The following is a 26,400-nucleotide window of genomic DNA, read 5'->3' as shown; positions in this document are numbered from 1 at the left end:
TGGAACGGCTCCCTTGCATTGAAGATTCAGTGTACGGTGGCGACCATATGAAGTGGATGCTCCGCGCCGGATGTCTTCAGGATGGACCTGCTCTGCGTCGCCGGGATCAAGGTAGAAGATGCCGCCTGGATAAAGATTGAAGAGGCCGTCTGGATGAAGACTTCTCGCCGCTTGGATGAGGACTTCGCCTCCGGGATGAAGATCGTTCAAGCGGGACTTCAAAAACTGTAGGTGGATAGTCGGGGGTTAGTGTTTGGGCAGCAAAAGAGCTAAATGCCATTTTAAGGGCAATGCCCATACAAATGTCCTTTTCAGGGCAATGGGTAGATTCGGTTTTACTTTATTTTTATTGTGGGGGTTTGTATACTGTTAGGGAGGTGGGGGTTTGTTTTTTTGTAGCAAAAGAGCTGTTAACTTTATGGCAATGCCCTACAAAAGGCCCTTTTAAGGGCGCCCAAAAGACCCTTTTAAGGGCCCTTGGTAGTTTATTCTAGATTAGGCTTTTTTTTATTTTGGGGTGTTTTTTTTTTTTTTTTTTTTTTAAAGGGTATTAGAATAGGAATAATTTTTTTTTTTTTTTTGGATAATTTCATTTTTTACTTTTTTTTGTAATGGTAGGTTTTTTTAATTTTTTGTGATTTTAGGTTTTAGTGTAAGGTAGCTTAGGTTTTATTTCACAGTTAATTTTGTATTTATTTTAACTAGGTAGTTAGTAAATAGTTATCTATTTGCTAACTAGTGTACCTAGTTAAAATAAATACAAACTTACCTGTGAAATAAAATAAAACCTAAGCTAGCTACAATATAACGATTAGTTATATTGTAGCTATCTTAGGTTTTATTTCACAGTTAAAGGGACATTAAACCCCAAAAAAATCTTTCATAATTCAGATAGAAAATACAATTTTAAACAACATTCCAATTTACTTCTATTATCCAATTTGCTTAATTCTTTAGATATCTTTTGTTAAAGAAATAATAATGCACATGGGTGAGCCAATCACATGAGGCATCTATGTGCAGCCACCAATCAGAAGCTACTGAGCCTATCTAGATATGCTTTTCAGGAAAGAATATCAAGAGAATGAAGCAAATTAGATAATAGAAGTAAATTAGAAAGTTGTTTAAAATGGTATTCTCCATCTAAATCATGAAAGACAAAATGTGGGTTTAATGTCCTTTTAAGTATGTATTTAGTTTTAAATAGGTATTATTTAGTTAATAATTATAACTTTAATATAGTTCTATTGTAATTATGTTAATGTTAGGGGATGTTAGGGTTAGGTTTTACAGGTAGGTGTAGGGGTTAATAGTAGGGTTGCACCGATACCATTTTTTTAAGACCGAGTACAAGTACCGATACTTGTTTTCAAATACTCGCCGATACCAATTACCGATACTTTTTTTTAAAAAATGTCATGTGACAGTTAACCAAGCACAATACAGACTAATTATTTAAGATTCCTTCTTTATAATTATGAAGGATTGTAACTTAAAAGACATTATGAAATTTATTTGTCATAAAGTTCACAGAACATGTTTATAAAAAAAAATATTACAATAAAATATATTAATAATAACAACAAATAACAAATGATATTTTTGGACCATTTTAGCCAGAGCTGGAAATCTGTTTATTAACTGCCCAGTACTTCAGGGGTTTGTCTGAATCAGGTACAGTGATCTCTCCTACAATAATACAAATAACAGCAATTTGTATTGGCAGAACAGTAGTAAACAATTTTTAGTTTAGTCTCCACTTCAGCTTAAAATGAAATGGGAACATACAGTTTTAAAAAAAATAGCATATGGGTAGGAAGTGGAGGTATCGGTGCATTTGCACGAGTACAAGTACTCATGCAAATACTTGGTATCGGTACCGATACCGATACTAGTATCGGTATCGGTGCAACCCTAGTTAATAGTTTAATTTAGATTTTTGCGATGGGGGGCTGGCGGTTTAGGGGTTAATATATTTATTTAGTGGTAGTGATGTGGGAGGCCAGAGGTTTAGGGGTTAATAGCTTTATTTAGTTGTGGCGATGTCGGGGAGCAGCGGAATAGGTGTTAATAGATTTATTATAGTATGGGCGATGTTGGGGTGCAGGGGAATAGGGGTTAATAACTTTAGTGTAGTGGTGGCAATATCAGGAGTGGCAGATTAGGGGTTAATAGTTTTATTTAGGTGGCAGCGATATTGTGGCGGCAGTTTAGGGGTTAATAACATTATGTCGGTGTCAGCGATGTTGGAGGCAGCAGATTAGGGGTGTTTAGACTCTGGGTTTATGTTGGGTTTAAACGTTCGTGTTTTTTAAGTGTTAGACTTTTTTCTGACCGTCTCTCCCCATTAATGTCTATGGGGAAAGAGTGCACGAGCACATCAAAACACCGCTTGTTTTTGGTGCGGTATGGAACTTAAAAGCACCATATCGCACGCACAAACCGGGTTTTTAAAAACTTGTAATGGCTGCACTATAGGGGGTTAAATAATGCAACTTTTGTTGCATTCTTTAATTTCCTTATAGCGCGCATAACTCGTAATCTAGCTGTTAGAGAAATACACACATGCTACAATGATCTAACAAGCTACATTGTGAACACTTGTTCAAAATGCCCCTGCGCCAAATGCAGATCTGGAATGGCACTAAAGAATGAGTTTGACTTTGGATTTATCTATATTTGTAATACTTCAACAGCTTTTGCAGCTATATACAGCGGATACCATTAAAGGGACAGTCTAGTCCAAAATAAACTTTTATGATTCAGATAGGGCATGTAATTTTAAACAATTTTCCATTTTACTTTTATCACCAATTTTGCTTTGCTCTCTTGGTATTCTTAGTTGAAAGCCAAACCTAGGAGGTTCATATGCTAATTTCTAAGCCCTTGAAGGCCGCCTCTTCTCTAAGGGCATTTTGACAGTTTTTCACCACTAGAGGGTGTTAGTTCATGTGTGTCATATAGATAACACTGTGCTGTTTCTGTCAAAAGAACTGAAAAAGGGGGGCAGTTTGTAGAGGCTTAGTTACAAGATAATCACAGAGGTAAAAAGTGTATTTATAACTGTTGGTTATGCAAAACTAGGGAATGGGTTATAAAGGGATTATATATCTTTTAAAACAATAACAATTCTGGTGTAGACTGTCCCTTTAATAAACACAAAACAGATTGTGTAAAGATTTGTTACTTCTGTGGATTTTCACTGAACAGGTGATTCCAAACGACAGCAATTTATTATTTTATAACAAAAATGTGCTTGACTTTTTTGGCTTTTTTCTGTGGTCAGGAGAGGGTGGTGCTAGAATGGTAGCTTGGCAGTATTGTATTGGTTTAGAACACCAATTGGAATAATACTTTGGCATAGCTGGACATACCTTTTCTATAGATTTAATAGGCTAAAATATATTTGTCTTTATAACATTATAATAATTATCAATTCACTGTAATTATCAATCTATATTTTTTTTCAGGATGGCCGATTTGGACCAATGGGGTCAAACTGAAGTTTTGTTTTTCCTACTTCGGTACAAACCCAGAAGTGAAGAGGAAATTTTTGATATCCTGAACCTTCTCGATGTATTCCTCAAAAGCACCCATGCTGGCGTTGTCATAGGAGCTGCCAAACTCTTCCTGGTTCTAGCAAACGACTTCCCCCATGTCCAAACAGATGTCCTGTTCCGACTGAAGGGCCCACTGCTGTCTGCATGCACCTCAGAAAACCGAGAGATGTGCTTTGCAGCCCTTTGCCATGTGCGAGAGATTCTGCAAAGCTTACCAGGACATTTTAGCAGCCACTACAAAAAGTTTTTTTGCTCTTACAACGATCCTCACTACATCAAGAACCAGAAGATGGATATTCTGTGCGAGCTGGTAAACGATGAGAACGTGCACAATATTCTGGAGGAGCTCAGAGTCTGTTGCACAGATGTGTCTGTCCAGCTCTCTCAAACTGCTATTTTTGCAATAGGTAAGGCTTAAGGCTGATTATTCCTAGAATACAAAAAATATTTGAAGAAGCTATATATATATATATATATATATATATATATATATATATATATATATATATATATATATATATATATATATATATATATATATATATATATATATATATATATAGGAACGGCACACTCCAATCAAACAGCCACCTTGTGCTCTGCCAAACACATGTACAGCAAACAAGGTGATGAATCCCGCGGACGGTATCTGTACTCTTCAGAAACTTCGCACAGCAGGTTTTTGAATCCGTTAGATATATATATATATATATAGTCCATGTATACAAAGTGTAACAGCACAGTCTTGCTTCTTTAAAGGTGAAAAATTCTTTTGTTAAGGTACAACAACTATAAAAAGGCGACGTTTCGGACCTACATGGTCCTTATTCATGTATGAATAAGGACCATGTAGGTCCGAAACGTCGCCTTTTTATGGTTGTTGTACCTTAATAAAAGAATTTTTCACCTTTAAAGAAGCAAGACTGTGCTGTGGTGCTGTTACACTTTGTATACATGGACTGTATTTTTTGGAGTGTGCCTGATACTCCACAGTAACAGGCACACAGGCTGGAAGCCACTATTGAAATTTATGGTGCTGGGCTCTAACTATCTATCGTGTATATATATGTATATATATATATATATATATATATATATATATATATATATATATATATATATATATATATATATATATATATATATATATATATGTACACTATATTTGAGAACCTTAGAAGTATAGGCTTCCTTACACCACATACAGGGCTAGATTACAAGTGCTATTTAGTGCTCTTGCTCAAGTGTAAACTACGCTAGACAGAGGATTTCTACACACGTCTATTTGTGCATGAGTTTAAAACCCAATAAAAATTGCAACCGCTTTAATGTACTGTACTTTCCCATAGACTTCAATGCCATGTGAAAACAGGGGAGAAAAACACTGATACTCACGCGCTAACCCAATCTCCCTTTTCTTCTGTTAAGTGTGATCAGTCCACGGGTCATCATTACTTCTGGGATATTAACTGCTCCCCTACAGGAAGTGCAAGAGGATTCACCCAGCAGAGCTGCATATAGCTCCTCCCCTCTACGTCACTCCCAGTCATTCTCTTGCACCCAGCAACTAGATAGGTCGTGTGAGAGGACTATGGTGATTATACTTAGTTTTATATCTTCAATCAAAAGTTTGTTATTTTAAAATAGCACCGGAGTGTGTTATTACCTCTCTGGCAGAGTTTGAGGAAGAATCTACCAGAGTTTTGCTATGATTTTAGCCGGAGTAGTTAAGATCATATTGCTGTTCTCGGCCATCTGAGGAGTGAGGTAAACTTCAGATCAAGGGACAGCGGGCAGATGAATCTGCATAGAGGTATGTAGCAGTTTTTATTTTCTGACAATGGAATTGATGAGAAAATCCTGCCATACCGATATAATGTCATGTATGTATACTTTACACTTCAGTATTCTGGGAGAATGGTACTTCACTAGAATTACACTGTAAGAAAGACATAAAGCTGTTTAATAACTAGAGATTATGTTTAACGTTTTTGCTGGAATGTAAAATCGTTTTCATTTACTGAGGTACTGAGTGAATAAATGTTTGGGCACTATTTTTCCACTTGGCAGTTGCTTAAATCTGTTTTTTCTGTCACTTTCTGTTCTCCCTCACTGCTGTGTGTGTGGGGGAGGGGCGCTTTTACTATGCATCAAATATTTCAGTCAGCAACTCATTGTATTCCCTGCATGATCCGGTTCATCTCTACAGAGCTCAGGGGTCTTCAAAACTTATTTTGAGGGAGGTAATTTCTCTCAGCAGAGCTGTGAGAATTATAGTTTGACTGAGATAAAAACGTTTATTCTGTAATTTGTTTCCTGCTTTCAGAAATTGTTATCTTTGCTAATGGGATTAAACCTTTGCTAAAGTTGTGTTGTTTACAAGGATTGAGGCTATAACTGTTTCAATTTATTAATTTTTAACTGTCATAGATCTTCTGTGCTTCTTAAAGGCACAGTACGTTTTAATATTATTCTATTTGAATTGTATTTCCAAGTTGCAAGTTTATTTGCTAGTGTGTTAAACATGTCTGATTCAGAAGATGATACCTGTGTCATTTGCTGCAATGCCAAAGTGGAGCCCAATAGAAATTTATGTACTAACTGTATTGATGCTACTTTAAATAAAAATCAATCTGTACAAATTGAACAAATTTCACCAAACAACGAGGGGAGAGTTATGCCGACTAACTCGCCTCACGTGTCAGTACCTACATCTCCCGCTCAGAGGGAGGTGCGTGATATTGTAGCGCCGAGTACAGCTGGGCGGCCATTACAAATCACATTACAGGATATGGCTACTGTTATGACTGAAGTTTTGGCTAAATTACCAGAACTAAGAGGTAAGCGTGATCACTCTGGGGTGAGAACAGAGTGCGCTGATAATATTAGGGCCATGTCAGACACTGCGTCACAGGTGGCAGAACATGAGGACGGAGAACTTCATTCTGTGGGTGACGGTTCTGATCCAAACAGACTGGATTCAGATATTTCAAATTTTAAATTTAAACTGGAAAACCTCCGTGTATTACTAGGGGAGGTGTTAGCGGCTCTGAATGATTGTAACACAGTTGCAATACCAGAGAAAATGTGTAGGTTGGATAAATATTTTGCGGTACCGACGAGTACTGAGGTTTTTCCTATACCTAAGAGACTTACTGAAATTGTTACTAAGGAGTGGGATAGACCCGGTGTGCCGTTCTCACCCCCTCCGATATTTAGAAAAATGTTTCCAATAGACGCCACCACAAGGGACTTATGGCAAACGGTCCCTAAGGTGGAGGGAGCAGTTTCTACTTTAGCTAAGCGTACCACTATCCCGGTGGAGGATAGCTGTGCTTTTTCAGATCCAATGGATAAAAAGTTAGAGGGTTACCTTAAGAAAATGTTTGTTCAACAAGGTTTTATATTGCAACCCCTTGCATGCATTGCGCCGATCACGGCTGCAGCGGCATTCTGGATTGAGTCTCTGGAAGAGAACATTGGTTCAGCTACTCTGGACGACATTACGGACAGGCTTAGAGTCCTTAAACTAGCTAATTCATTCATTTCGGAGGCCGTAGTACATCTTACTAAACTTACGGCGAAGAATTCAGGATTCGCCATTCAGGCACGCAGGGCGCTGTGGCTAAAATCCTGGTCAGCTGATGTTACTTCTAAGTCTAAATTGCTTAATATACCTTTCAAAGGGCAGACCTTATTCGGGCCCGGGTTGAAAGAGATTATCGCTGACATTACAGGAGGTAAAGGCCATGCCCTGCCTCAGGACAAAGCCAAAGCCAAGACTAGACAGTCTAGTTTTCGTTCCTTTCGTAATTTCAAAGCAGGAGCAGCATCAACTTCCTCTGCACCAAAACAGGAATGAGCTGTTGCTCGCTACAGACAAGGCTGGAAACCTAACCAGTCCTGGAACAAGGGCAAGCAGACTAGGAAACCTGCTGCTGCCCCCAAAACAGCATGAATTGAGGGCCCCCGATCCGGGATCGGATCTAGTGGGGGGCAGACTTTCTCTCTTCGCCCAGGCTTGGGCAAGAGATGTTCAGGATCCCTGGGCGCTAGAGATAATATCTCAGGGATACCTTCTGGACTTCAAATACTCTCCTCCAAGAGAGAGATTTCATCTGTCAAGATTGTCAACAATCCAGACAAAGAAAGAGGCTTTTCTACGCTGCGTACAAGAGCTCTTGTTAATGGGAGTAATCCATCCAGTTCCACGATCGGAACAGGGACAGGGGTTTTACTCAAATCTGTTTGTGGTTCCCAAAAAAGAGGGAACTTTCAGACCAATCCTGGACTTAAAGATCCTAAACAAATTCCTAAGAGTTCCATCGTTCAAGATGGAGACTATTCGGACAATTTTACCTATGATCCAAGAGGGTCAGTACATGACCACTGTAGATTTAAAAGATGCTTACCTGCACATACCGATTCACAAAGATCATTACCGGTACCTAAGGTTTGCCTTCCTAGACAGGCATTACCAGTTTGTGGCTCTTCCATTCGGATTGGCTACAGCGCCAAGAATCTTCACAAAGGTTCTGGGTGCTCTTCTGGCGGTACTAAGACCGCGGGGAATCTCGGTAGCTCCATACCTAGACGACATTCTGATACAAGCTTCAAGCTTTCAAACTGCCAAATCTCATACAGAGTTAGTGCTGGCATTTCTAAGGTCACATGGATGGAAGGTGAACGAAAGGAAAAGTTCACTCGTTCCACTCACAAGAGTTCCCTTCCTGGGGACTCTTATAGATTCTGTAGAAATGAAGATTTACCTGACAGAGGACAGGCTAACAAGACTTCAAAGTGCTTGCCGCACTCTTCATTCCAGTCAACACCCGTCAGTGGCTCATTGTATGGAGGTAATCGGCTTAATGGTAGCGGCAATGGACATAGTACCCTTTGCACGCTTACACCTCAGACCACTGCAACTGTGCATGCTAGGTCAGTGGAATGGGGATTGCTCAGACTTATCCCCTTCTCTGAATCTGGATCAAGAGACCAGAAATTCTCTTCTATGGTGGCTTTCTCGGCCACACCTGTCCAGGGGGATGCCATTCAGCAGACCAGACTGGACAATTGTAACAACAGACGCCAGCCTTCTAGGTTGGGGTGCCGTCTGGAATTCCCTGAAGGCTCAGGGACTATGGAGTCAGGAGGAGAGTCTCCTGCCAATAAACATTCTGGAATTGAGAGCAGTTCTCAATGCCCTCCTGGCTTGGCCCCAGTTGACAACTCGGGGGTTCATCAGGTTTCAGTCGGACAACATCACGACTGTAGCTTACATCAACCATCAGGGAGGGACAAGAAGCTCCCTAGCTATGATGGAAGTATCAAAGATAATTCGCTGGGCAGAGTCTCACTCTTGCCACCTGTCAGCAATCCACATCCCGGGAGTGGAGAACTGGGAGGCGGATTTCTTAAGTCGTCAGACTTTTCATCCGGGGGAGTGGGAACTTCATCCGGAGGTCTTTGCCCAAATACTTCGACGTTGGGGCAAACCAGAGATAGATCTCATGGCGTCTCGACAGAACGCCAAGCTTCCTCGTTACGGGTCCAGATCCAGGAGCAGTCCTGATAGATGCTCTGACAGCACCTTGGGACTTCAGGATGGCTTACGTGTTTCCACCCTTCCCGTTGCTTCCTCGATTGATAGCCAGAATCAAACAAGAGAGAGCATCAGTGATTCTAATAGCACCTGCGTGGCCACGCAGGACTTGGTATGCAGACCTGGTGGACATGTCATCCTGTCCGCCTTGGTCTCTACCTCTGAAACAGGACCTTCTGATACAGGGTCCCTTCAAACATCAAAATCTAACTTCTCTGAAGCTGACTGCTTGGAAATTGAACGCTTGATTTTATCAAGACGTGGGTTTTCTGAGTCAGTTATTAGTACCTTAATACAGGCTAGGAAACCTGTTACCAGAAAGATTTACCATAAGATATGGCGTAAATACCTACATTGGTGTGAATCCAAAGGTTACTCTTGGAGTAAGGTTAGGATTCCTAGGATATTGTCTTTTCTACAAGAAGGTTTAGAAAAGGGTTTATCTGCTAGTTCATTAAAGGGACAGATCTCAGCTCTGTCCATTCTGTTACACAAACGTCTGTCAGAAGTTCCTGACGTCCAGGCTTTTTGTCAGGCTTTGGCCAGGATTAAGCCTGTGTTTAAAACTGTTGCTCCACCATGGAGTTTAAACCTTGTTCTTAATGTTTTACAGGGCGTTCCGTTTGAACCCCTTCATTCCATTGATATAAAGTTGTTATCTTGGAAAGTTCTATTTTTAATGGCTATTTCCTCGGCTCGAAGAGTCTCTGAATTATCAGCCTTACATTGTGATTCTCCTTATTTGATTTTTCATTCGGATAAGGTAGTCCTGCGTACTAAACCTGGGTTCTTACCTAAGGTAGTTACTAACAGGAATATCAATCAAGAGATTGTTGTTCCTTCTTTATGCCCAAATCCTTCTTCAAAGAAGGAACGTCTACTGCACAACCTGGATGTAGTCCGGGCTCTAAAATTTTACTTGCAGGCAACTAAGGAATTCCGACAAACGTCTTCTCTGTTTGTCATTTACTCTGGGCAGAGGAGAGGTCAAAAAGCTTCCGCTACCTCTCTTTCTTTTTGGCTTCGTAGCATAATTCGTTTAGCTTATGAGACTGCTGGACAGCAGCCCCCTGAAAGAATTACAGCTCATTCTACTAGAGCTGTGGCTTCCACTTGGGCCTTCAAGAATGAGGCCTCTGTTGAACAGATTTGCAAGGCTGCAACTTGGTCTTCGCTTCATACTTTTTCCAAATTTTACAAATTTGACACCTTTGCTTCATCGGAGGCTATTTTTGGGAGAAAGGTTCTTCAGGCAGTGGTTCCTTCTGTATAAAGAGTCTGCCTATCCCTCCCGTCATCCGTGTACTTTTGCTTTGGTATTGGTATCCCAGAAGTAATGATGACCCGTGGACTGATCACACTTAACAGAAGAAAACATAATTTATGCTTACCTGATAAATTCCTTTCTTCTGTAGTGTGATCAGTCCACGGCCCGCCCTGTTTTTAAGGCAGGTAAATATTTTTTAATTTATACTCCAGTCACCACTTCACCCTTGGCTTTTCCTTTCTCGTTGGTCCTTGGTCGAATGACTGGGAGTGACGTAGAGGGGAGGAGCTATATGCAGCTCTGCTGGGTGAATCCTCTTGCACTTCCTGTAGGGGAGCAGTTAATATCCCAGAAGTAATGATGACCCGTGGACTGATCACACTACAGAAGAAAGGAATTTATCAGGTAAGCATAAATTATGTTTTTCTCTCTTTCTCTCTCTTTCTCTCTCTCTCTCTCAATTCGCTGTTGCGCAACAGCGTGCCACTCGTAATCTAGCCCACTGTGTGGACTCTGGCCTTTCTTGTCTGTTTAGTATTATGTAATTGTAAATTTTTAATAACTATTTTTTTTTATTATTTTTTTACAAATGTGCTCCTTTTTTTTTTTTTTTTTTAAATAACTTTTTTTTATGTATTGTTTTGTCTTATTTTCATTCTAGATAAATAGATAGATGGAAAAACATGTAAATTAATGTATTGATATTTCTGGGAGCACTGTTTTGTTTCTTAGTACAAACGAGAACACTTATAGAAAGTATTGGAGCTTGCTGGAAAGGGAAACTACCCCGGGAAGAGCGAAGTTAGCAGGGTGTGCACTTTAAAATAAGAAACTGCAGCCAATACAATTACTCTGCTTTCAGTGTATAGTATCTTACAATTGCTTTTATTTTCATATACAAGTTTTTCTATGAGGGTAATAAGTACTTTTTGGTTTTTGACACATTCTCACCTCCTTTTAGTTTGTGTTTGAGATCTGCAGGGGGGAAAACTAATTTTAAATTTAGGAAAATAACATGGTTTGTATTTTGTATTATAAATGGGAATTTCACAGCATGTTTTGCATGTGCACTGTAGTTTTTTCTCAATTTCAATACGAATTTAAATTTTTCTCATAAGGTGGTGAGAGTCCATGAGCGATTACTCCTGGGATTCAACTCCTGGTTTTTGTTGCTTTTAGCAATATCTGCTGAATTCTGGATTTTATTTCTCTAAATGGGTTGTTTTCCCTCAAGAGAGAGCAAGGGAGTTGTTAGTAGCCATGTCATTTTCTTAGTAGAGGTTTGGTGAATGTTAGCTTTTGGATGTTGCAGGGACTTTTCCCATGCCTTCTTCCAGTATATTTATGCTATCTTCCCTTTCAGGAAACTGGTGTTCGTTACGCTGCTTTTCCTTCTGTCACAGGTCCCTGTCAGGATGAAGAGAGCGTCTGTCAGACCTGGGGCTGTGAAGATGAAAACTTCTGACCGGTAAGTCCCTGGAATCCCTTATCCCGTCTATGGCTTGTTGTCTAGTTTTTGAGGAAGTATCATTACCTAGGGGTAGAGGACATCTTTTCTTGTACTGGGTAGCCCCCAGTGGGGGTGGACAATTCACAGAAACAACCTTAAAGGCATTCCTTCATTATGGTTATTTTTGGTGGTAAATCCGATATGCTGGTACGTTTTCTGTTCACAGCGGCGGCTCAGTCTGTACAAGATGAGCGGAGGCCACCGCAGGCTGGGTTTATGTATTCACATACATATTCTGAGAGCTTCGGGAGACTTGGTTGCGACATTCTCTGAACGCAATCTTAGGCAGCATGGACTATACTGTGTGTCTGTACTCATAATCTGTAGCGCCATCTTTTACGTGCAGACATTTCTGAGGATTAGTGCTTTTCACGGGCAGTTACACCATGTTTAACTATATCACATGCTGGGTACTAGTATTTTTATATAGAGGTAGCACCTTTCTCTTGTAAGGTGTATCCAGTCCACGGATCATCCATTACTTGTGGGATATTCTCCTTCCCAACAGGAAGTTGCAAGAGTATCACCCACAGCAGATCTGTCTATATAGCTCCTCCCCTAACTGCCACCTCCAGTCATTCTCTTGTAACTCTCGACAAGCATGGAAGCAGTAAGAGAGATGTGGTGATATGTAGTTGTTTTTTCTTCAAATCAAAATTTTGTTATTTTCAAATGGTACCGGAGTTGTACTATTTTGGTCCCAGGCAGAAAATAGAAGAAGAATCTGCCTGTGGTCTCTAATGATCTTAGCAGGTTGTAACTAAGATCCATTGCTGTTCTCACACATAACTGAAGAGAGAGGTAACTTCAGCTGGGGAATGGCGTGCAGGGTATCCTGCTATGCGGTATGTGCAGTTTAAATTTTTTCTAGAGGAATGTAAATGCTAGAAAATGCTGCTGATACCAGATTTATTTCAGGTAAGCCTGATTACAGTGATTTAATAGCGACTGGTATCATGCTTACTGTCAGAGGTAATACTCTTATTATTTTTCAATTCCTGTCATATAAAACGTTTGCTGGGAATGCTTAAACGTTTTTATATATGTTTTGGTGATAAAACTTTATTGGGGCCTAATTTTTTTCCACATGGCTGGCTTAAATTTGCCTAGAAACAGTTTTCTTAGGCCTCCCACTGTGTAGACATGAGTGGGAGGGGCCTAATTTAGCGCTTAATTGCGCAGTAACTTTTGCAGACTGAGACATCCAGCTTCCCTCAAGGAGTCCCCTGAATGCTATAAGGACCTCTCTAAAGGGTTTTTAGGCTTTCCAAAGTCGTTTGTATGGCAAGGTAGGGCCACAGCAAAGCTGTGGCAGTGTGTTGTGACTGTTAAAAAACGTCTATCGTTTTTTTGATCCGTTTTTTAAACTAAGGGGTTAATCATCCATTTGCAAGTGGGTGCAATGCTCTGTTAGCTTATTATACACACTGTAAAAATTTTGTTCGATTTGCTGCTTTTTTTCACTGTTTTTCAAATTCTGACCTTTTTTATTCTTCTTAAAGGCACAGTACCGTTTTTATTTTTTGCTTGTTAACTTGCTTTAAAGTGTTTTCCAAGCTTGCTGGTCTCATTGCTAGTCTGTTTAAACATGTCTGACATAGAGGAAACTCCTTGTTCATTATGTTTAGAAGCCATGGTGGAACCCCCTCTTAGAATGTGTACCAAATGTACTGATTTCACTTTAAGTAATAAAGACCATATTCTGTCTTTAAAAAATTTATCACCAGAGGAATCTGACGAGGGGGAAGTTATGCCGACTAACTCGCTCCACGTGTCAGAACCTTTAAATCCCGCTCAAGGCACTCGCGCTCAAGAGGCGCCAAGTACATCTAGCGCGCCCATGGCGTTTACTTTTCAAGACATGGCGGTAGTCATGGATAATACACTGTCAGCGGTATTATCCAGACTACCTGGGTTACGAGGAAAGCGAGACAGCTTTGGAGTTAGAAGAAATACAGAGCATACTGACGCTTTAAGAGCTATGTCTGATACCCCCTCACAATATGCAGAAGCTGAGGAAGGAGAGCTTCTTTCTGTGGGTGATTTTTCTGACTCAGGGAAAATGATTCAACCTGATTCTGAAATATCAACATTTAAATTTAAGCTTCAACACCTCTGCGTGTTGCTCAGGGAGGTTTTAGCTGCTCTGAATGACTGATACAATTGCAGTGCCAGAGAAATTGTGTAGATTGGATAAATACTATGCAGTACCTGTTTATACTGATGTTTTTCCAATACCTTAAAGGTTTACAGAAATTATTACTAAGGAATGGGATAGACCAGGTGTGCCGTTCTCTCCCCCTCCTATTTTTAACAAAATGTTTCCAATAGATGCCGCCACACGGGACTTATGGCAAACGGTCCCTAAGGTGGAGGGAGCAGTTTCTACACTAGCTAAGCGTACTACTATCCCTGTCGAGGACAGTTGTGCTTTCTTAGATCCAATGGATAAAAAGTTAGAGGGTTACCTTAAGAAAATGTTTATTCAACAAGGTTTTATTCTACAGCCCCTTGCATGCATTGCCCCAGTCACTGCTGCTGCGGCCTTCTGGTTTGAGTCTCTGGAAGAGGCTTTACAGGTAGAGACCCCATTGGATGATATACTTGACAAGCTTAGAGCACTTAAGCTAGCCAATTCTTTTGTTTCTGATGCCATTGTTCATTTGACTAAACTAACGGCTAAGAATTCTGGTTTTGCTATTCAGGCGCGTAGGGCGCTATGGCTTAAATCATGGTCAGCTGACGTTACTTCAAAGTCTAAGCTGCTTAATATTCCCTTCAAGGGGCAGACCCTATTCGGGCCTGGTTTGAAGGAGATCACTTCTGATATCACTGGAGGAAAAGGTCATGCCCTTCCTCAGGATAGGTCCAAATCAAGGGCCAAACAGTCTAATTTTTGTGCCTTTCGAAACTTCAAGGCGAGTGTGGCACCAACTTCCTCTAATACAAAACAAGAGGGAACTTTTGCCCAGTCCAAGTCGGTCTGGAGACCTAACCAGACTTGGAACAAAGGTAAGCAGGCCAAAAAGCCTGCTGCTGCCTCTAAGACAGCATGAAGGATTGGCCCCCGATCCGGTAACGGATCTAGTAGGGGGCAGACTTTCGCTCTTCGCCCAGGCTTGGGCAAGAGATGTCCAGGATCCCTGGGCGTTGGAAATTGTATCCCAGGGATATCTTCTGGACTTCAGAGCTTCTCCTCTAAAAGGGAGATTTCACCTTTCACAATTATCTGCAAACCAGATAAAGAGAGAGGCATTTTTACACTGTGTTAAAGACCTCCTAGTTATGGGAGTGATCCACTCAGTTCCAAAGAAGGAACAGGGACAAGGATTCTATTCAAATCTGTTTGTGGTTCCCAAAAAAGAGGGAACCTTCAGACCAATCTTAGATCTCAAGATCTTAAACAAATTTCTCAGGGTCCCATCATTCAAGATGGAGACTATTCGTACCATCCTACCTACAGGGAGTGCAGAATTATTAGGCAAGTTGTATTTTTGAGGATTAATTTTATTATTGAACAACAACCATGTTCTCAATGAACCCAAAAAACTCATTAATATCAAAGCTGAATAGTTTTGGAAGTAGTTTTTAGTTTGTTTTTAGTTATAGCTATTTTAGGGGGATATCTGTGTGTGCAGGTGACTACTACTGTGCATAATTATTAGGCAACTTAACAAAAAACAAATATATACCCATTTCAATTATTTATTTTTACCAGTGAAACCAATATAACATCTCAACATTCACAAATATACATTCTGACATTCAAAAACAAAACAAAAACAAATCAGTGACCAATATAGCCACCTTTCTTTGCAAGGACACTCAAAAGCCTGCCATCCATGTATTCTGTCAGTGTTTTGATCTGTTCACCCTCAACATTGCGTGCAGCAGCATCCACAGCCTCCCTGACACTGTTCAGAGAGGTGTACTGTTTTCCCTCCTTGTAAATCTCACATTTGATGATGGACCACAGGTTCTCAATGGGGTTCAGATCAGGTGAACAAGGAGGCCATGTCATTAGATTTTCTTCTTTTATACCCTTTCTTGCCAGCCACGCTGTGGAGTACTTGGACGCATGTGATGGAGCATTGTCCTGCATGAAAATCATGTTTTTCTTGAAGGATGCAGACTTCTTCCTGTACCACTGCTTGAAGAAGGTGTCTTCCAGAAACTGGCAGTAGGACTGGGAGTTGAGCTTGACTCCATCCTCAACCCGAAAAGGCCCCACAAGCTCATCTTTGATGATACCAGCCCAAACCAGCACTCCACCTCCACCTTGCTGGCGTCTGAGTCAGACTGGAGCTCTCTGCCCTTTACCAATCCAGCCACGGGCCCATCCATCTGGCCCATCAAGACTCACTCTCATTTCATCAGTCCATAAAACCTTAGAAAAATCAGTCTTGAGATATTTCTTGGCCCAGTCTTGACGTTTCAGCTTGTGTGTCTTGTTCAGTGGTGGTCGTCTTTCAGCCTTTCTTACCTTGGCCATGTCTCTGAGTATTGCACACCTTGTGCTTTTGGGCACTCCAGTGATGTTGCAGCTCTGAAATATGGCCAAACTGGTGGCAAGTGGCATCTTGGCAGCTGCACGCTTGACTTTTCTCAGTTCATGGGCAGTTATTTTGCGCCTTGGTTTTTCCACACACTTCTTGCGACCCTGTTGACTATTTTGAATGAAACGCTTGATTGTTCGATGATCACGCTTCAGAAGCTTTGCTATTTTAAGAGTGCTGCATCCCTCTGCAAGATATCTCACTATTTTTGACTTTTCTGAGCCTGTCAAGTCCTTCTTTTGACCCATTTTGCCAAAGGAAAGGAAGTTGCCTAATAATTATGCACACCTGATATAGGGTGTTGCTGTCATTAGACCACACCCCTTCTCATTACAGAGATGCACATCACCTAATATGCTTAATTGGTAGTAGGCTTTCGAGCCTATACAGCTTGGAGTAAGACAACATGCATAAAGAGGATGATGTGGTCAAAATACTCATTTGCCTAATAATTCTGCACACAGTGTATGATCCAGGAGGGTCAATACATGACTACAGTGGATTTAAAGGATGATTATCTTCACATTCCGATACACAAAGATCATCATCGGTTTCTCAGGTTTGCCTTCCTAGACAGGCATTACCAGTTTGTAGCTCCTCCCTTTGGGTTAGCTACAGCCCCAAGAATCTTTACGAAAGTTCTGGGGTCACTTCTGGCGGTCCTAAGGCCGCGGGGCATAGCAGTGGCCCTTTATTTAGACGACATTCTGATACAGGCGTCAAATTTCCAAATTGCCAAGTCTCATACGGACATAGTTCTGGCATTTCTGAGGTCGCATGGGTGGAAAGTGAACGAAGAAAAGAGTTCTCTATCCCCTCTCACAAGAGTCTCCTTTCTGGGAACTCTAATAGATTCTGTAGAAATGAGGATTTACCTGACAGAGACCAGGTTATCAAAACTTCTAAATTCCTGCCGTGTTCTTTATTCCACTCCTCACCCTTCGGTGGCTCAGTGTATGGAAGTAATCGGCTTAATGGTAGCGGCAATGGACATAGTGCCATTTGCCCGTCTACATCTCAGACCGCTGCAACTCTGCATGCTCAGTCAGTGGAATGGGGATTACACAGATTTGTCCCCTCTACTAAATCTGGTTCAAGAGACCAGGGATTCTCTTCTCTGGTGGCTATCTCGAGTCCATCTGTCCAAAGGTATGACCTTTCGCAGGCCAGATTGGACAATTGTAACGACAAATGCCAGCCTTCTAGGCTGGGGGGCAGTCTGGAACTCCCTGAAGGCTCAGGGATCGTGGACTCAGGAGGAGACCCTCCTTCCAATAAACATTCTGGAACTAAGAGCGATATTCAATGCTCTTCAGGCTTGGCCTCAGCTAGCGACAATGAGGTTCATCAGATTTCAGTCGGACAACATCACGACTGTGGCTTACATCAACCATCAAGGGGGAACAAGGAGTTCCCTAGCGATGTTGGAAGTCTCAAAGATAATTCGCTGGCAGAGATTCACTCTTGCCACCTATCAGCTATCCATATCACAGGTGTAGAGAACTGGGAGGCGGATTTTCTAAGTCGACAGACTTTTCATCCGGGGGAGTGGGAACTCCATCCGGAGGTGTTTGCACAATTGATTCTTCGTTGGGGCAAACCAGAACTGGATCTCATGGCGTCTCGCAAGAACGCCAAACTTCCTTGTTACGGATCCAGGTCCAGGGATCCCAAGGCAACGTTGATAGATGCTCTAGCAGCGCCTAGGTCCTTCAACCTGGCTTATGTGTTTCCACCGTTTCCTCTGCTCCCTCGTCTGATTGCCAAAATCAAGCAGGAGAGAGCATCGGTGATCTTGATAGTGCCTGCGTGGCCATGCAGGACTTGGTATGCAGATCTAGTGGACATGTCATCCTTTCCACCTTGGACTCTGCCTCTGAGACAGGACCTTCTACTTCAGGGTCCTTTCAACCATCCAAATCTAATTTCTCTGAGACTGACTGCCTGGAGATTGAACGCTTGATTTTATCAAAGCGTGGCTTCTCCGAGTCAGTCATTGATACCTTAATTCAGGCACGAAAGCCTGTCACCAGGAAAATCTATCATAAGATATGGCGTAAATATCTTTATTGGTGTGAATCCAAGTCAGGATTCCCATGATATTATCTTTTCTCCAAGAAGGATTGGAAAAAGGATTGTCAGCTTGTTCCTTAAAGGGACAGATTTCTGCTCTGTCTATTCTTTTGCACAAGCGTCTGGCGGATGTTCCAGACGTTCAGGCATTTTGTCAGGCTTTAGTTAGAATCAAGCCTGTGTTTAAACCTGTTGCTCCGCCATGGAGTTTAAATTTAGTTCTTAAAGTTCTTCAAGGGGTTCCGTTTGAACCTCTTCATTCCATAGATATCAAGCTTTTATCTTGGAAAGTTCTTTTTTTGGTAGCCATTTCCTCGGCTCGTAGAGTTTCCAAGTTAGCTGCCTTACAATGTGATTCCCCTTATCTGATCTTCCATGCAGATAAGGTAGTTTTGCGTACCAAACCTGGGTTTTTACCTAAGGTGGTATCTAATAAGAATATCAATCAGGAGATTGTTGTTCCGTCATTGTGTCCTAATCCTTCTTCAAAGAAGGAACGTCTTTTACACAATCTTGACGTGGTTCGTGCTTTAAAGTTTTACTTTCAAGCTACTAAAGATTTTCGTCAAACATCTGCTTTGTTTGTTGTCTACTCTGGACAGAGGAAAGGCCAAAAGGCTTCGGCAACCTCGCTTTCGTTTTGGCTGAGGAGTATAATACGCTTGGCTTATGAGACTGCTGGCCAGCAGCCTCCTGAAAGGATTACAACTCATTCTACTAGAGCTGTGGCTTCCACATGGGCCTTTAAAAATTAGGCTTCTGTTGAACAGATTTGCAAGGCGGCGACTTGGTCTTCGCTTCATACTTTCATACTTTTGCTTCTTCGGAGGCTATTTTTGGGAGAAAGGTTTTACAGGCAGTGGTACCTTCCGTTTAAGTACCTGCCTTGTCCCTCCCTTCATCCGTGTACTTTAGCTTTGGTATTGGTATCCCACAAGTAATGGATGATCCGTGGACTGGATACACCTTACAAGAGAAAACATAATTTATGCTTACCTGATAAATGTATTTCTCTTGTGGTGTATCCAGTCCACGGCCCGCCCTGTCATTTTAAGGCAGGTGTTTTTTATTTTTAAACTACAGTCACCACTGCACCCTATAGTTTCTCCTTTCTCTTGCTTGTCTTCGGTCGAATGACTGGGGGTGGAAGTTAGGGGAGGAGCTATATAGACAGCTCTGCTGTGGGTGATCCTCTTGCAACTTCCTGTTTGGAAGGAGAATATCCCACAAGTAATGGATGATCCATGGACTGGATACACCACAAGAGAAATAAATTTATCAGGTAAGCATAAATTATGTTTTTTCTCTGCCATAATGGAGCGCAGGCTATCAGCTTTTCCCACTTCAGGCAGCCTTGTTTGGCATGCTCCCTCTGTTAGTGGACCACATGAGATGATGTTGTCTTCAGCTGACAGCCAGGTTAGATTGGATCATTACAAGTCTAGCGATCTAGTCTATTGGAGCTCAATATTGGGATATATTTTTGTGCACTGTTATGTGTACAGTTCCATGTATGGTTTTTATACTGTTCAGTATTCAATTTGTCTCGGAGAATTACTGTTTTACAGAAATTCTTTGATGTTTGCTTTTATTCAGGAATCACTTAGTGCCTTGTTTAGTTTCTTTTTAAAGACACGATGAGTCCACGGATTTCATCCTTACTTGTGGGATTACGCCTCCTGGTCAGCAGGAGGAGGCAAAGTGCACCACAGCAGAGCTGTATATATAGCTCCTCCCTTTCCTCCCACCCCAGTCATTCTCTTTGCCTGTGTTAGGGATAGGAAGAGGTAAAGTGAGGTGTTAGTTTAGATTCTGCAATCAAGAGTTTTTTATTTTTAAAATGGTACCAGTGAGTGCTATTTTATTATAGGGTGTAGCTGTATTCCTTGTCAGACTCTAGAGTAGAGCTACAGGTGGCTTTAAAGCAATGGGAACTGGTGGGACATAACTCTCACTGCGCCTCTCATACTGAGTGCTGCCCTTCAGATGATGGTCTTAGCAAATATTAACTAAGGCCCTGTATGTGTCCACAGAACTGCAGGAGGGAGAAGACCTCTTGATCCTGTGAGACCTGTCATGCTGTCGCTCAGCATAGAGGTAAGTGCAGTCCTTTATTTTTCTGGGACATGAAATTACCTCAGAAGCGACTGTATACCTACCTATCTGATAGTGGGGAAATAGATTCTTATATCATGACTTCCCTCATTGCTCAGAAACATTTGGCTTTCATAAATCATGACAACCGGCACTGCTAAAAGTTTGCTGGGTCTGTTATTTAATATGGGCTTTTACTACCTAAATAACCCGGTGTGTTGGTGCTGTGGGCGAGACGCTGGGGACCTTTTTATTAATCAGAGCTGTAAATTAGGGCTCCGGTGGAAGGTTGTGTATTTTTACTGAGTTCCTAGTTGAGAATATTTTACATTGACTGGCAAATAGTTTGTGCGCAACATAAGCATGGTTTAGCTGGAAGGTCTGTTATGACGCCAATGAAGGGCGAGGTTAACTTTCGCGCGCTCAGCCGCGCAGTTATTTCTTCTACGGAGTCTCGGCATCCGGCGTGCAGTAAGCCTCCTTGCAGAGCGACTTGCATGGTTATCAGGTGTTTGCTAGGACCGCATGGTTGACAGTAGAAAGCAAGCGGTCTTGAGCGTTCTAAAGTACGGTTTTGAGTGGTCGGTGTACAGTGGAGGGCAGGTAGGCGCCTCAGCAGAGCTGTTGATGCGAAGAGGTGCCTTTTTGTCATTTAGTTTAATTACAGATATATAGGATATTCTGTCAGTTTTTCTGGTGCAGTAAAAATGTTAGCCTTTTAACTTTTAAATGCACAGTATACTCTCTGTTTCAGAGGGTTTTATCAGTCCGCATTTATATTAGTGCTGTTATTATATACTTTCTGATTTAAATTATCGGTTTATATATTTAAAGACCAAGAATTTTGCTTTGCTTTATTTTATCATGGAAGATCTTCAGAATGTTCCATGTGTTTGAATGCCAATGTGGAACCTCCTGCATCCCTCATGCATTGAGAGCATTACACTTTAGAGAGCAAATTTTCTTTGATAAAAAATTTACAAAAGCGGATGTTTCTCAGGGTTCTAATGATGAGATACAGAGCATGCCACAGCTTTCTCCCCAAGCGTCACAGCTCTTAACGCCCGCTCAAGCGGAGCCAAGTACCTCTGCAGTTTCTGCTGCGATTACATTACAGGACATAGCTGCAGTTATGTCATCTACACTTTCCGATGCATTATCTGCCTTTCCCGTATTTCAAGGCAAACGCAAGAGGAAGGAAAACCAAGTGGTCAATGCAACTTCTGATGCCTTGATGGCTATCTCAGATGTACCCTCTCAGGGCTCTGAATTGGAGGGTATGGAGGTCCTCTCCAAAGGTGAACTTTCTGATTCAGGAAGTGCTTTACCACTGACGGATTCAGAAGTGGTTTCTTTCAGGTTCAAACTTGAACACCTCCGTTTATTATTGATGGAGGTTTTGGTTACTCTGGACGACTGTGACGCAATAGTGGTTCCTCCAGAGAAATTGAGTAAGCTGGACAGATACCTAGAAGTCCCTTCTTATTCTGATGTTTTTCCAGTTCCCAAGAGAACTTCAGAAATGATTGCCAAGAAATGGGAGAGACCAGGTATCCCCTTCTCTCCTTCTCCTGTTTTTAAGAAGATGTACCCTATAGCTGACACTATTAGGGACTCGTGGCAGACGGTCCCTAAGGTGGAGGGTCTATTTCTACTTTGGCTAAATAAACTACTATTCCTATTGAGGATAGATGTGCTTTTAAAGACCCTATGGATAAGAAGTTGGAGGGTCTCCTTAAGAAGATCTATGTTCACCAGGGGTTGCTATTACAACCGGCGGCTTGCATTGTTACAGTTACCAGTGCGGCTGCTTACTGGTTTGATGCTCTGGAAGAGTCTCTTAAGACTGAGACTTCTTTGGAGGAGATACATGATCGGATTAAAGTTCTTAAATTAGCTAATTCGTTTATTACAGATGCTTCTCTGCAGATTACTAAATTGGCGGCTAAGAGTTCGGGTTTTTCCATCTTAGCACGTAGAGCCTTATGGTTGAAGTCTTGGTCTGCGGATGTGTCATCCAAGTATAAACTTTTGGCTATTCCTTACAAGGGGAAGACCCTGTTCGGACCTGACTTGAAGGAAAATATTTCTGACATCACGGGAGGCAAGGGTCATCTCCTCCCTCAGGATAAAAAATCGAAACAGAGAGGCCGATAGAGTAATTTTCGTTCCTTTCGAAATTTCAAGGGAATCCCCCCTTCTTCTTTCTCTAAACAGGAAGGGAACTATTCTCAATCCAAGTCCTGGAGACCCAACCAGTCTTGGAACAAGGGTAAACAATCCAAGAAGCCTCGTATAGTAGAGAGGGTGCTGCTGCAGGAAACGTCCGTCGGGTAAGTGGAAAGAGAAAGAAACAGACCCACTCAAAAGAAGGGGAAAGTGTGGAGCCAGCCCAAGGAAGCGGTGGACAACCACAAAACAGCAAAGAAGAAAACAGGCGGCTACTGAGCTACTGTATAAAGAGGTAGTTATTCCAAATAAAAAAATGAATGGTAGACAAAAAGCAAAAGCCATAAACATGACACAACAGACCAGGGAGGGAAACAGCAGACTTACATGTTTCGCGCAGACTAGCGCTTAATCATAGAAGCTGTTAGACAAGTGAAATCTGCTGTAGCACTTAAAGGGACAGAGCACCAATCAAAACACCCTGTATCACAATCAGAATAGAAAACAGGTGTAACATAAATGTAATACTTCAAAGTCTGTGTCCTCAAAGAGTGCTACAGATCAGACAATAGTAAAACATAAAATAATGGATATACTTGTGAAGATATGCAATTTTGCGAAAAAAAACACTGTGTAGTTAGAGCTGAATAATATAACAATATATTATGCACATATATGTAGAAAACAAGCATATATATACAAATTCAAAGATAGCCTCACATACAGTGTTTACAAATTTTCTAATATAACAAAACTAGATATAACAACAGGATTTGACATTTATATATTCAATTAAGATAAAAAAGAGAGAGGGGAGAAGAAAAACAAAAGAAGAGAAAAATCTTTATAATTGAAGAAAAACGCTGCCAATATGCTATCCAGGTATCAGATAACCAAATGATCAAGATAATTGATCCAAGAAGCCTGCTGCTGCTCCCAAGTCAGCATGAAGGGCTGGCCCCCGATCCGGGACCGGATCTAGTAGGGGCAGACTTTCCTTCTTCATCCAGGCTTGGATACGAGACGTTCAGGATCCCTGGGCAATAGAAATAGTGTCTCAAGGATACAAATTGGAGTTCAGAAATTCTTCCCCCAGAGGAAGGTTTCTTCTTTCACGATTATCTGTAGACCAGATAAAAAGAGAGGCGTTCTTAAGTTGTGTAAGAGACCTCTCCTCCATGGGAGTGATCTGTCCTGTTCCAATTCAGGAACAGGGACAGGTGTTTTATTCAAACCTGTTTGTGGTTCCCAAAAGAGGGAACTTTCAGACCTATTTTGGACCTCAAGAGTCTAAACAAGTTTCTCAGAGTTCCATCTTTCAAGATTGAAACTATTCTTACCATTCTTCCATTGATCCAGGAGGGTCAATTTATGACAATAGTGGATCTAAAGGATGCATATCTTCATGTTCCTATCCACAGAGATCATCACAGGTTCCTGAGGTTTGCCTTTCTGTACAAACATTTTCAGTTTGTAGCCCTCCCTTTCGGTCTGGCCATGGCACCCAGAATTTTCACAAAAGTTCTGGGGTCTCTACTGGCTTGTTCTAAGGCCGCGGGGCATTGCGGTGGCATCTTATCTGAACGATATTCTGATCCAGGCGTCATCCTATCAACTAGCAAGGTTCCATACTGACATTGTTCTATCCTTCCTGAGAACTCACGGGTGGAAGGTAAATCGGGAACTCTAATTGACTCTATTTCAAAGAAGATTTTTCTGACGGAGTTAAGAAAATTAAAAATTCTGGATACATGTCGAGCCCTTCAGTCCAATCCTCGGCCGTCAGTGGCTCAGTGTATGGAGGTAATCGGATTGATGGTGGCGGCAATGGACATCGTACCGTTTGCTGTTTTCATCTCAGGCCTCTGCAGCTAAGCATGCTCAGGCAGTGGAATGGAGATTATACAGGTTTGTCTCCTCAAATAACTTTGGATCAGGAGACGAGGGAATCTCTTCTATGGTGGTTGTCGCCGGATCATCTATCCCAGGGGACATGCTTTTGCAGACCCTCGTGGGTGATTGTGACAACGGATGCCAGCCTGTTAGGATGGGGAGCAGTCTGGAACTCAAGGAGTATGGACGCAAGCAGAATCTCTCCTTCCCATCAACATCCTAGAGTTGAGGGCGATATTCAATGCGCTTCGGGCCTGGCCTCAGTTGGCCTCAGTCAAATTCATCAGATTCACTTGGACAACATAACGACAGTGGCTTACATCAATCATCAGGGAGGAACAAGGAGTTCCTTAGCGATGACTGAAGTGGCCAAAATAATTCAGTGGGCGGAGACTCATTCTTGCCATCTGTCGGCGATCTACATCCCAGGGGTGGAAAACTGGGAGGCAGATTTTCTGAGCAGGCAGACATTTTCATCCGGGAGAGTGGGAACTATTTTCAAACCTGATTCTCAGATGGGGTCGGCCAGAGTTGGACCTTATGGCGTCTCGTCATAATGCCAAGCTTCCAAGATACGGGTCCAGGTCCAGGAATCCCCAGGCCGAGCTGATAGATGCATTGGCAGTTCCTTGGTCTTTCAGCCCATCATATGTATTCCCTCCGTTTGCTCTCCTTCCCCGGGTGATTGCTTGAATCAAACAGGAGAGAACATCGGTGATCCTCATTGCCCCTGCGTGGCCTCGCAGGATTTGGTATGCCGATCTGGTGCACATGCCATCTCGACCACCGTGGAAACTTCCATTGAGGAAGGACCTTCTCATTCAGGGTCCCTTTCATCACCCAAATCTAGTTTCTCTGCAGCTGACTGCTTGGAGATTGAACACTTAATTTTATCCAGGCGCGGTTTTTCTGATTCGGTCATAGATGCCTTAATTCAGTCACGTAAGCCTGTTACTAGGAAAATTTACCATAAGATATGGCGCAAATATCTTTATTGGTGTGAATCCAAAGGCTACTCATGGAGTAGGGTTAGGATTCCCAGGATTTTGTCTTTTCTCCAAGAAGGATTGGAGAAGGGGTTATCAGCAAGTTCTTTAAAGGGACAGAACTCTGCTTTATCTATTTTGTTACATAAGCATTTGGCAGATGTTCCAGATGTGCAGTCTTTTTGTCAGGCTCTGACTAGAATCAGGCCTGTGTTTAGATCTATTGCTCCTCCTTGGAGTTTGAATTTAGTTCTTAGAGTTCTTCAAGGGGTTCCGTTTGAACCTATGCATTCCGTAGATATTAAGTTATTATCTTGGAAAGTTTTATTTCTGGTTGCGATTTCTTCTGCTTGAAGAGTATCTGAGCTTTCGGCTTTGCAATATAATTCTCCTTACCTTATTTTTCATTCGGATTAGGTGGTGTTATGTACTAAACCTGGGTTTCTTCCTAAGGTTGTTTCAAATAAGAATATTAATCAGGAGATTGTGGTGCCTTCTTTGTTTCCTAATTCTTCTTCTAAGAAGGAACGTCTGTTACACAATTTGGACGTAGTACATGCTTTAAAGTTCTACTTACAAGCGACTAAGGACTTTCGTCAATCGTCTTCTTTGTTTGTAATTTTTTTAGGGAAACGTAAGGGTCAGAAAGCTATGGCTACCTCTCTTTCCTTTTGACTGAAGAGTATCATC

General features: G+C 41.7%; 1 protein-coding gene across 2 annotated transcripts in view; it reads left to right on the top strand.

Moving 5' to 3' along the window:
- AP4B1 (adaptor related protein complex 4 subunit beta 1) overlaps positions 1–26,400 on the top strand; it is a 140,169-nt gene that overhangs the window by 64,685 nt on the left and 49,084 nt on the right. For both annotated transcript variants that reach the window (XM_053706575.1, XM_053706574.1), the window contains exon 6: positions 3,471–3,967. In XM_053706575.1, the coding sequence (XP_053562550.1) occupies positions 3,471–3,967 (497 nt within the window). The remainder of the gene's footprint in view (positions 1–3,470; positions 3,968–26,400) is intronic.

This window comes from Bombina bombina, chromosome 3 (genome assembly GCF_027579735.1).
Source record: "Bombina bombina isolate aBomBom1 chromosome 3, aBomBom1.pri, whole genome shotgun sequence".
In the NCBI taxonomy this organism is placed as follows: domain Eukaryota; kingdom Metazoa; phylum Chordata; class Amphibia; order Anura; family Bombinatoridae; genus Bombina; species Bombina bombina.
Note: the sequence above shows the minus strand (reverse complement) of the source record. Positions and strands in the feature narration are given on the sequence as shown.